This window comes from Eurosta solidaginis, chromosome 5, assembly GCF_040869045.1.
Source record: "Eurosta solidaginis isolate ZX-2024a chromosome 5, ASM4086904v1, whole genome shotgun sequence".
Lineage (NCBI taxonomy): Eukaryota > Metazoa > Arthropoda > Insecta > Diptera > Tephritidae > Eurosta > Eurosta solidaginis.
This window is the reverse complement of record NC_090323.1, coordinates 236,187,798-236,200,519: the sequence shown is the minus strand read 5'-3', so window position 1 is coordinate 236,200,519 and position 12,722 is coordinate 236,187,798. Positions and strand designations below refer to the sequence as shown.

At 35.9% G+C, this 12,722-nt stretch overlaps 2 protein-coding genes across 12 annotated transcripts in view; one reads left to right on the top strand and one right to left on the bottom strand.

Moving 5' to 3' along the window:
• fry (Protein furry) overlaps positions 1-12,722 on the bottom strand; it is a 470,099-nt gene that overhangs the window by 221,794 nt on the left and 235,583 nt on the right. The gene's annotated exons all lie outside the window — the stretch shown is intronic.
• CNMaR (CNMamide Receptor) overlaps positions 1-12,722 on the top strand; it is a 239,781-nt gene that overhangs the window by 152,913 nt on the left and 74,146 nt on the right. For both annotated transcript variants that reach the window (XM_067788955.1, XM_067788954.1), the window contains exons 6-7: positions 1,615-1,733; positions 9,427-9,497. In XM_067788955.1, the coding sequence (XP_067645056.1) occupies positions 1,615-1,733; positions 9,427-9,497 (190 nt within the window). The remainder of the gene's footprint in view (positions 1-1,614; positions 1,734-9,426; positions 9,498-12,722) is intronic.

The window sequence follows — 12,722 nt, the reverse complement described above, 5'->3', positions numbered from 1 at the left end:
CCATATACTGACACTGATTTAGAGGATTGATTCTCGGATGGATCAAATTTTGATGACGGCAAAACAGGAGCTAGTATCTTAGGTCCGAACTTCAAGAAATCTATACTAATGGGAAGCTAATACAAAATTTTTAATGCAGAAATGAACACAATAGCAGCTTGCGATAGAGAGTCTCTAGAAAGAGGCTTATCCTCGAGGGGTATTACATTATTTCAGACAGCCAGATAGTCTTGAGTTCCTTGCTGTCCTACAAAATTACTTCTAAGCAATTGGATGAGTTCATCAGGGGCATGAAAGTAATGAATGGGCAGACTACTTTATCCAGAGTTCCACCCTGGCACTTGGGCTTTACATAAAATTCTCAATTCAAATGGCCAAAGTTAAGAAAAATAAACCCGCCTTGCTTAATGAGCCATGTAAATTTTTCTGTATGCAGCTTACTAAAATTGGCGTTAACAAATTGCTAGACATACAGTAGCGGGCACTAAAATAGCAGTGGCAATTTTAATCAAATTTCGACAACCAAATTCTTTTTCTAATTTTCGATGATTTAAGAAAAATATTCAGTGAATTTTTGTCTGAAACCATGGAAATCAATCTCAAAAATCTTTTCGAAAATAATCGAAAAGAAAAATAAGCTGAACTTTTTATTTAAAATGTTTTAAATTAAGCAATTGTGTAGCCCAATCAATTTTAATCTATCAAAGTGACACTTATAGGTCTCAAAATTAGAACAGATTTAAAAAAAGAATCAGAAAGATCTTTCAGATTTTATTGCAGGTAAAAAATAAAGTATGGAAAATATCTTAAGCACCCTTCCAAAAAAAAAAAAAAAAATGTATCAAAAATCAATACGATTTTTGAGAGCTATAACTTTGATGGTCCAAAAAGTGTCGGGCTACAAAACTATATACTCAAAAATATTCCGAAAACTAAAAAGTTCATTAAATTTCATTAAATTGTTTTGAATTTTTTTTTGAAAACGTCTTTGAAATTTATTTGCATAGTTTCAGTTACAAAATTTAAAGATATATTTTCCTAAATTATCGAAATTAGATAGAAATGGTCACTGCTTTTTTCCTGTGAACTACTGTAGGTGAAATTGTGATACTTTGAAGAACAACCGAAGGACTAATTTATTTTATAATTTCTCAACACATGCGAGCTTTGACATTTACATTTGTTAAAATAAAATAAATGCAAGGCGCGATAATCTCCGAAGAGATTTTAGGCCGAACTTCTCTTTCAATTTGCGTAGTGCTCCTTTTTACTTTTTCCTACAAATTGGCGGAACGGGACCTACATGTTTTATGCATCTGAAAAACAGATGAGTTTTCTCTGATAAGCTTTTCATGGCAAAAATATGCCCAGAGTGTTTACCAAATCACTGCCGAGAGGCGACCATGCTTAGAAAAACTTTTTTTCTAATTGTAAATTTTTTTTCTAAATTTTCGATGTTGCTTTGAACTCACGATCTTCGGTGTGGTAGGCGGAGCACGCTACCACCACACTACGGCGGCATTAATAATTCGAAAAAAAAAATTTATTTAAGCATGTGTGCTGTAACTTGTTCTTAATAATTTTTTGGTACTAAATTCATTGTTTTTTTTTTAGACGCAAACATCAACCAACGCAAAGACAACAGTGATTCTGCAATATATTTTCCAGCTGCTTTTCTTCACAAATTTCGGCATTAACTTTGTGCTCTATTGTGTGAGCGGGCAAAACTTTCGGTAAGTAAATATGAATTTATAATATAAACATACATACATACAATGCGTTTCACTCCAGCCTACGAGTTTGCAAATGATAGCTTTATACTCTTGATACCAGCTTGGCCTATTTCTTTAGAGTCTATCTACCAAAGCAAAATTTCTTTGTTGCTTACTTTAAATTAAGTCAATTCATGATCAATAATTTGTGGAATTATTTTTGTAAGAAATGGAAGGTGAAATTCAAAGTTTTCTGAAACTTACATTTGGGGATAACTATTTCAATAATTTGGCGGCCGCCGTGGTGTGATGGTAGCGTGCTCCGCCTACCACACCGAAGATCCTGGGTTCACGGCCCGGGCAAAGCAACATCAAAATTTTAGAAAAACGACTTTTCAATTTGAAGACAATTTTTCTAAACGGGGTCGTCCCTTGGCAGTGTTTGGCAAGCACTCCGAGTGTATTTCTGCCATCTCAGTGAAAACTCATTTGCCTTGCAGATGTCGTTCGGAGTCGGCATAAAACGAGTAGGTGCCGTCCAGCCAATTTGTAGGAAAAATTATAAAGGAGCACGACGCAAATTGAAAGAGAATCTCGGCCTAAAATCTCTTCGGAGGTTATCGCGCCTTGCATTTATTTTATTTTAATAAATGTAAATGTGAAAGCTCACATGTGTTGAGAAACTATAAAATAAATTAACCCTTCGGTTGTTCTTCAAAGTCTCACAGTAGTTAACAGGACAATAGTAGTGGCCACTTCTATCAAATTTCGATAATTTAGGAAAACACATCTTTAAATTTTGTAACTGAAACTTTGCAAATCAATTTCAAAGACGTTTTCAAACAAATTTACAAAATTTGCAAAAAACGGGAAAATATAACGAAAATTTCTTTTTATCTAGAGTTTTCGGAATATTTTTGAGTATACAATTTTGTAGCCCCAGTTATAGGTCTCAAAAATGGTATTGATTTTGGACATTTTTTTTTTTTTGAAGGGTGCTTAAGATATTTTTCCATACGAAGAGCGCATAATTTTATTTTCTACCTGCAAGAAAATCTGAAAGACCTTCCGAATTTTTTTTTAATCTATCCTAATTTTGAGACCTATAAGTGTCACTTTGATAGATTAGCATTGATTGGGCTATAAGATTGCATAATTTTAAATAAAAAGTTCAGCTTATTTTTCTTTTCGATTATTTTCGAAAAGATTTTTAAGATTTATTTCCACGGTTTCAGACAAAAAATTGACTGAATATTTTTCTTAAATCATCCAAAATTAGAAAAAGAATTTTGTTGTCGAAATTTGATTAAAATTGCCACTGCTATTTTAGTGCCCACTACTGTATTTCTAGCAATTTGTTAATTTTAATATTTATTTTTTTTTTACACAGCTGAGCAGAGCTCACAGAGTATATTAACTTTGTTCGCATAACGGTAATCCGTAACGACATAAACCAATCGAGATAGATATAGACTTCTATATATCAAAATGATCTGCGCGAAAAAAAAATTCATTTAGCCATGTCCGTCCGTCCGTCCGTAAACACGATAACTTGAGTAAATCTTGATGAAATTTGGTTTGTAGGTTCCTGGGCGCTCATCTCAGATCGTTATTTAAATAAAAATTCCTTGCGAGTTTTTTCACTTCTCCCTTTCCTCCTAATCTGAACAATGTTCGAAAAAGCGGAAACCGGTTATGGGAGAAAAGTAGGTATTATGAATGAGAGTGAGAGGGAGCTTTCTCTGCCATATCTTAGGAGTTTTTTCACTTGCTAAATTAAAGGGAATGCATCAAAATAGTTAAAGGAAATTGGTTCTTTTAAGAAAGAACACTTGTTTGTACAAATTTGTGCTAAAATATGTATGTACATTCTACCACAATATTCTCACTGTTAATACAACAACAACAACAACCACAATATTCTTTATTTTAAGTCGAAAAGTATATCATAAGCATCGGAAGAGCTCTTGGTATATTTGATGTAGCCATCCAGAAATTGCGGAAGGATTTTTTAAAAAGGCTTAAATAGATTTTCACGAAAGGCGAATTTAACTCGACTTGACCGCCAGAAAATTGCTTTGCTGAATGAAAGTGGGAAACTCCGGCGGATTTGTGTTATCCCGCCGTCTTCTTATGCTCCTCTGTTGATGTTGCTGTGGCACCAATTCATTACTCATTTCAGTGAATAGCCCATGAAATGCAATAATGTGCATTGTTTATACTTTATTTCTTAATTTCAAACAAATTCGCGAGAATAATTAAACTTTTCAATTTTTTAAACAAAATAAGAAATGCGCAACGAATTGTTTCAATTGAAAAAACATATGACTTCGAAAATTCGAAATTCCTATTCCCCAATTAGTCTTCTCCCTAGGAGAAAAGAATTGGAGGAATTTTTCCGCGGGAATAAAAAAATCCGCGAGAACAAAATTCCGCGAGAATATTTAGCATTGGTTTGAAAATGAACGCAATCGGAGTACAACCACGCCCACTTTGTCGATATCGAAAATTTCGAAAAACCGGAAAAGTGCGATAATTCATTACCGAAGACGGATAAAGCGATGAAACTTGGTAGGTGCGTTGACCTTGTGACGCAAAATAGAAAATTGGTAAAATTTTAGACAACGGGCGTGGCACCGCCCACTTTTAAAAGAAGGTAAATTAAAAGTTTTGCAAGCTGAAATTTGGCAGTCGTTGAAGATATCATGATGAAATTTGGCAGGAACGTTACTTCTATTACTATATGTATGCTTAATAAAAATTAGCAAAATCGGATGACGAACACGCCCACTTTAAAAAAAAAAATTTTTTTAAGTCAAATTTTAACAAAAAATTTAATATCTTCACAATATATAAGTAAATTATGTCAACATTCAACTCCAGTAATGATATGGTGCAACAAAATACAAAAATAAAAGAAAATTTCAAAATGGGCGTGGCTCCGGCCTTTTTCAATTAATTCGTCTAGAATACTTTTAAGGCCATAAGTTGTACAAAAATTTACCAATCCTTGTGAAATTTGGTAGCTGCATAGATTTTATGGCGATAACTGTTTTCTATGAAAATGGGTGAAATAGGTTGAAGCCACGCCCAGTTTATATACACAGTCGACCGTCTGCCCTTCCGCTCGTCCGTTAACACGATAACTTGAGCTCAAATCGATATATCTTTACTAAACTTAGTTCACGTACTTATCTGAACTCACTTCATCTTGGTATAAAAAATAGCCAAAATCCGACTATGACCACGCCCACTTTTTCGATATCGAAAATTACGAAAAATGAAAAAAATGCCATAATTCTGTACCAAATATGACAAAAGAGATGAAACATGGTAATTGGATTGGTTTATTACTTTAGAAGAAACTTTGTAAAATGGGTGTGACACCTACCATATTAAGTAGAAGAATATGAAAAAGTTCTGCAGAACGAAATCAAAAGCCCTTGGAATCTTGGCAGGAATACTGTTCGTGATATGACATATATAAATAAATTAGCGGTACCCGACAGATGATGTTCTGGGTCACCCTGGTCCACATTTCGGTCGATATCTCGTAAGCGCCTTCATATAGGCCAAGGGGCTACTCCCTTTTAAAACCCTCATTAATACCTTTAATTTGATACCCATATCGTACAAACACATTCTAGAGTCACCCCTGGTTGACCTTTATGGCGATATCAGGAAATGACGTCCACCTATAGAACTATGGCCCACTCCCTTCTAAAATACTCTTTAATACCTTCCATTTGATACCCATGTCATACAAACACATTCCAAGGTTACCCTAGGTTCATTTTCCTACATGGTGATTTTCCCTAATTTTGTCTCCAAAGCTCTCAGCTGAGTATGTAATGTTCGGTTACACCCGAACTTAGCCTTCCTTAGTTGTTTTTTTTTTTCAACCCACATATGCAATTTCGTATATTGGGCCGCATCACTTATTGAATAATCACGTTTTAAGTTTTTAAAAAATTTTGTCTATAACATAGAGCACCTGGCAGACTTTGCTCTGTACGAAAATTTGTTGGCCTACATTTCGAAAGTGAGCCTCGCTTATCTTCTTCACTCTGCCAAATATTGTGGTGATTGAAGCATGTCAAATTCTCTATCACATTCTACTTTTTCTTCTATTTTATTCTTGTCCGTATTCCACTAAACTTCTCCCACTCATACTTCCCCACCCAATCTTACTCCAACACTCACTTATAATCCCACTTCTAATCCCCCACTTGCACTCTCTGTATATCTAATATAGAACATCTGCTTCACATGGCCGATTTCAATATCTTTATATCTATATACCACAACGAAGCTATATGGCACTAGCATAGGTAAAATTTTTAAAATCGCAATCATCTCTACTTATATCTTTCCCTTCCTTTATATTAGGTCGGTTGAATGATTGTCCGCTTTTCATACAAATCTTGTAATCGATTTTTAAGTAACTTCTCATTGAGCTACAAACGCGAAACTTTACACAAAGGTTAGAACACCGTGACAATGCACCAAAAGAAAAAAGATCCGCTAGGAGGCGCACGCATCGAAATAATTAGATAAGAATTTGAAAATTTTCAAACCAGCTTTTAACTAACTTCTCGATGAGCTAGAGACTTGAAATTTCAAACTTAATTCAGAGGTCGATGACACGAAACAAAAAGATTCGCTAGGGGGCGCACGGGATGAGATATTTAGAAAAATCGTACGAAACGGAGGGAATTTTGGGATTGATTTTTATGTAAGTTCACATTGAGCTACAACTGTAAAACCTCACAGATAGGATAAGGCGCAGAGAAAATTTAAGAAAAGGAGAAAAAAAATAAAAATAAATATTTTAAGCACTTCCTTTATATAAATGGATAAAAATCAGCGAAAAATGTCTCCTTATGTAAGACATATTCTTGCTAAAATTTGAGTTTTAAATTTTCACATAGAAATTGCAAAAATATTTATGAGAGGTAAAAATATAAAAGTGGAGCTTGGATTGGAAAGTTGGTAGGAAAGGAGATATCAATCAATTGCGCTCCACCTTTATATTTTTACTTCTCATAAATGTTTTTATGTCAAAATTTAAAAATCAAAGTTTATTTTATTTTTATTACATCTGTAAATCAACTCAATCAGAATGCGACATCTTTGTTTTCATGCTGATATTACGATTTTAGTAAACATAGAGAAGGGTGGATTTAATTTTGATTCGCACTATGCTTGGATAATATAATAAAATTCAGACACGTGCCAAATATTTTGGTGATTGAAGCATGTCAAATGGCTTAAGAAATTGTGTGTGAATAGATTAGAAACAAAACACCAACAAATATATGCATTAATATATATATGTACGCATAACATGTTTAGAACATTTTTTCGCAGTCATTATCTTAAGTGGTTCTTATATCTGTCTGGTTATATGTAAATAATTGAGTTAAGAGAAATAATATGAACTACATACAGTATTACATGAGAAAGATGTCAGGAAGGTACTTTATGTTGGGTGTAGCAAGTCATGACAGATATAGTCTTCCGCTTCCTATCTCTCCCAACGAAGTGGTTGTCTCCCTCTCTCTCTCTCCCTCTCTGCTCCCAAATGTGGATGCCGATAGGAAAACTTTCTGGGGCTGGATCGTATTCATCCGTTTGCATGACGTGACATAAAGCTCCCAATAGTCCTTTCCGAATGCTCAAAGGGCTATGACATCCTCTCGCGACAACGTTAACGAATACGATCCATACATCAGGAGAAGCAATTGAGACACATTAAGAGTATGTTGTTTTTGCTCGAAAGAGAACTTTTATCTTTAATTTCCACTCAATTCCAAGTAAGATTAGCAGTTAAGGAACCTCTTCCTTTCACTTCTATGACGCCGGATGCCCTAGAAGGTTTACTGTGGTCATATACTGTGCTCTTATTTTGTTAGGGTTCGTGACACCTCCACTTGATCCTGGATTGACAGATTGCTCTTCAGCTTTCGACAAAACTCACCTCATAGATTAACACTAAACTTAAGAAGCTCAAAGTAAATAGGCAGACCTTATTTTTAGAAACCTTAAACGATTTTAAAAGGCAAACACAACTCGTCTGCTGAAATCTCCCCCTTGGCACTCGCCACCATAAAAACGTTGTTTTGAATGAAAAGTGATATAAGCAGCTTTATCTGCGGTGACGATGAAATGTTCTTAAGTTAAGGCCATACATACACAAGTACGTGCATTAGAGTGTACATTTTTTTAATAAAGCGTTCAGCTTGAAATTCGCCCAAATTTTGAAAATTTCAAAAATAATTTTATATCGACTGCTGAGCAGAATATCAGCCTATCAATGCTGCCGTTTCAGAAAAAGCCAATTTCAGAATAACGCAATCTCTCAGAATCCGTTTTAAAAACGAGCATGAATTCCATACATTCTGGCATAAGAATGGGCGTTTACGAAAATTATTCTGATATGGCGTGATATTCTAGGTGTATTGATATAAAGCCGTTGTTACAACCATTTTACAAGGCTAAAAGATCTATTGGCTGTATGACCACTTCAAATGGTCACAAGGTTAATTGACTTTAAACCATTCTTAACTTGAATTTAAAGCCCTTTCGCAGATTTTCCCTTTAGCTTTTAAGCATTTCAAGAAAAAACCATAACCATAACTGCAATTCAGCAGCTGTTGATATTGCAATACGCGGAGATGCGAAACAAAATAATTGAGCTTTTACCACTTGAGAACAAACAAGTAAAGGTGTCTAAGTCCGGGTGTAACCGAATATTATATACTCAGCGTGAGCTTCAATTGTACATTTCATTTAAATTACTTTTCTACATAACACGTGGCACCTCCCATTTAAAAAAAATGTCTCCCCATTTGCTCTTACAATAAAACTTGATAAGTGAAATATCATTGATTCAAAACTATTTTTCGCTAAGTTATAGCTTATTATTATAGTCTACGGCCCTTTTAAACTTGTTTTATATCTAAGTTGCCGTGGTCCTTAAGCGATCCCGTCCATTTTTACTGGAAATATTTTCTGCTATAAGGAAAATATGTGTACACAATTTCATTACGATCCGTAAATTTTTTTTCGAGTTATGGCTCCCGAAACATAAAAAATTACTTATTCATAAAAGGGCGGTGCCACACCGATTTAAAAAAATTTTAGTGTTTTCCAATTTAATGTTATAATTCAATTTAGAAAGTAAAATTCTATTGATACAAAGCTCTTTTTCGCTAAGTTATAGCTTATTATTTTCGCCTACGACCCTTTTAAAAATCTTTGATATAAAAGTGGGCGTGGTTTTACCGATATCGACCATTTTTTCTAGAAATATTTCCTGCTATAGGGAAAATTTCTGTACCCAATTTTATTATGATCCGTTAATTTTTCTTCGAGTTATGGCTCCCGAAACATAGAAAATTGGTTAGTCATAAAAGGGGCGGTGCCACGTCCATTTTTTAAAAATTGAAGTTTTTCCTATTTATTGTTATAAATCCACTTGGTAAATGAAATACCATTGAAAGATATAACTTATTTTATTCGCCCACGATCCTTTCAAAAATCTTTTATATAAAAGTGGGCGTGGTCCTTAACCGATTTCGTAAATATCTTGTTAAATAACGGTCACCCTAATGTGCATTTTCATTCAATACTATCAAATTTTATTACATACTCCCACATACCTATTCGATATTACTTAAGCCTTAATTTTCTCACTACATCTCTCTTTCAGAAAAGCAGTTATTAGCATGTTTCGGCGAGTTTCATCGTCAACACAAAGAGAAGGCATCACTCAAGTAACAGGTGGGTTTCCGCAAAATACTGGCTAGTGTTACCTCTTATTAGCCCACGAACAATTCTAGAATGAAATTCTTAATGATCCTTCATTGTCTTGCTGTAGATAGGTATGTATATTGTGACGAATATTAGCATTACTAAGCTGTTAGTAAATAATCACGCAACAACAAAAAATGAAGCAGCCACTCTTAGGTACATGTACACATTAAGCTAACAAAACTTATGTAGAAATCGACGAAGAGCTATCTCACATACACAGATGTAGTCATCAGCCGAAGTAGTTACTCACGCATACGCACGCATATGGCTATAAACTACAAATATACATGAACTTATATAGCTGGTAATCAAGCTTGAGGTAAAACTGTTCGCGAAATTACTAGAACTTAGGAGAAATGGGTGAGTGAGGAAACCGAGAGTATACAAGCAGCGCATTCTGAGTAATAATGAATTAGTTTTATTAATACGCGCTATTTCGAAGTACGTGATATTGAAGTATAATTGTACTACTCCCAAGGTAATCTAATAAAGACCAGTTTGCAATACTGAATATTGCAGTGATTTATTCAACAGTTTAGCGATTCGAACGTTAGCAGAAGGTTTGAAATAAGCGGAATTTCCCAGAATTCGTTACAATATATAAACAGTTGCAAACACGGAAATTTCAGTAGCAATTTTTATCAAAATTAATCAATTCATTTTTTTTTTCATTAGTTAAATTTTTAAGTAAAACTATTCTAATCGATCTTATACAGTTTTCGGCCACGAACTTCGAACTTTCTTGTAAAAACGGCGAACTGATGACCGATGTCCAAAGGGCTTGGATTATTGAGGGAATACTTCTCTAAGCCCTTTATTGGAGAGAGCAATGAAAAACCCGCAACCGATGATTATGGAATAAATGTTCCCCTCTCGGCTATGTTGAACACAGAATAGACATAACCAGATTAAACAAGGAAGGAAGGCTAAGTTCGGGTGTAACCGAACATTACATACTCAGTTGAGAGCTATGGAGACAAAATAAGGAAAATCACCATGTAGGAAAATGAACCTAGGGTAACCCTGGAATGTGGTTGTATGACATGTGTATCAAATGGAAGGTATTAAAGAGTATTTTAAGAGAGAGTAGGCCATAGTTCTATGGATGGACGCCATTTAGGGATATCGCCATAAAGGTGGACCAGGGGTGACTCTAGAATATGTTTGTACGATATGGGTATCAAATGAAAGCTGTTAATGAGTATTTTGAAAAGCAGCGATCCTTAGTTCCATAGGTGGACGCCGTTTCGAGATATCGCCATAAAGGTGGACCAGGGGTGTCTCTAGTTGTACGATATGGGAATCAAATGAAAGGTGTTACTGAGCATTTTAAGAGGGAGTGGGCATTAGGTCTATAGGTGCACGCCTTTTCGAAATGTCGCCATTAGGGTGGGCCAGGGGTGACTCTAGAATGTGTTTGTATGATATGGGTATCAAATGAAAGATGGTAATGAGTATTTTAAAAGGGAGTAATCCTTAGTTCTATAGGTGGACGCCTTTTCGAGATATCGCCATAAAGGTGGACCAAGGGTGACTCTAGAATGTTTGTACGATATGGGTATCAAACGAAAGGTGCTACTGAGCATTTTAAGAGGAAGTGGGCATTAGGTCTATAGGTGGACGCCTTTTCGAGGTATCGTCATTAGGGTGGGCCAGGGGTGACTCTAGAATGTGTTTGTACGATATGGGTATCAAACGAAAGGTGTTACTGATCATTTTAAGAGGGAGTGGGCATTAGGTCTATAGGTGGACGCCTTTTCGAGATATCGCCATTAGGGTGGGCCAGGGGTGACTCTAGAATGTTTGTACGATATGGGTATCAAACGAAAGGTGTTACTGATCATTTTAATAGGGAGTGGGCATTAGGTCTATAGGTGCACGCCTTTTCGAGATATCGCCATTAGGGTGGGCCAGGGGTGACTCTAGAATGTTTTTGTACGATATGGGTATCAAATTAAAGGTGGTAATGAGTATTTTAAAAGGGAGTAATCCTTAGTTCTATAGGTGGACGCCTTTTCGAGATATCGCCATAAAGGTGGACCAAGGGTGACTCTAGAATGTTTGTACGATATGGATATCAAACGAAAGGTGTTACTGAGCATTTTAAGAGGGAGTGGGCATTAGGTCTATAGGTGGACGCCTTTTCGAGATATCACCATTAGGGTGGGCCAGGGTGACTCTAGAATGTTTGTACGATATGGGTATCAAATGAAAGGTGTTACTGAGCATTTTAAGAGGGAGTGGGCATTAGGTCTATAGGTGGACGCCTTTTCGAGATATCGCCATTAGGGTGGGCCAGGGTGACTCTAGAATGTGTTTGTACGATATGGGTATCAAATGAAAGGTGGTAATGAGTATTTTAAAAGCGAGTAATCCTTAGTTCTATAGGTGGACGCCTTTTCGATATATCGCCATAAAGGTGGACCAAGGGTGACTCTAGAATGTTTGTACGATATGGGTATCAAACGAAAGGTGTTACTGAGCATTTTAAGAGGGAGTGGGCATTAGGTTTATATGTGGACGCCTTTTCGAGATATCGCCATTAGGGTGGGCCAGGGGTGACTCTAGAATGTTTGTACGATATGGGTATCAAACGAAAGGTGTTACTGAGCATTTTAAGAGGGAGTGGGCGTTAGGTCTATAGGTGGACGCCTTTTCGAGATATCGCCATTAGGGTGGGCCAGGGGTGACTCTAGAATGTTTGTACGATATGGGTATCAAACGAAAGGTGTTACTGAGCATTTTAAGAGGGAGTGGACATTAGGTATATAGGTGGTCGCCTTTTCGAGATATCGCCATTAGGGTGGGCCAGGGGTGACTCTTGAATGTTTGTACGATATGGGTATCAAACGAAAGGTGTTACTGAGCATTTTAAGAGGGAGTGGGCATTAGGTCTATAGGTGGACGCCTTTTCGAGATATCGCCATTAGGGTGGGCCAGGGTGATTCTAGAATGTGTTTGTACGATATGGATATCAAATTAAAAGTATTAATGAGGGTTTTAAAAGCGAGTGGCCCTTAGATGTATATGTGAAGGCGTTCTCGCGATATCGACCAAAATGTGGACCAGGTGATCCAGAAAATCATCTGTCGGGTACTGCTAATTTATTTATATATGCAATACCACTAACAGTATTCCTGCCAAGATTCCAAGGGCTGTTGATTTCGCCTTGTAGAACTTTTTCATTTTCTT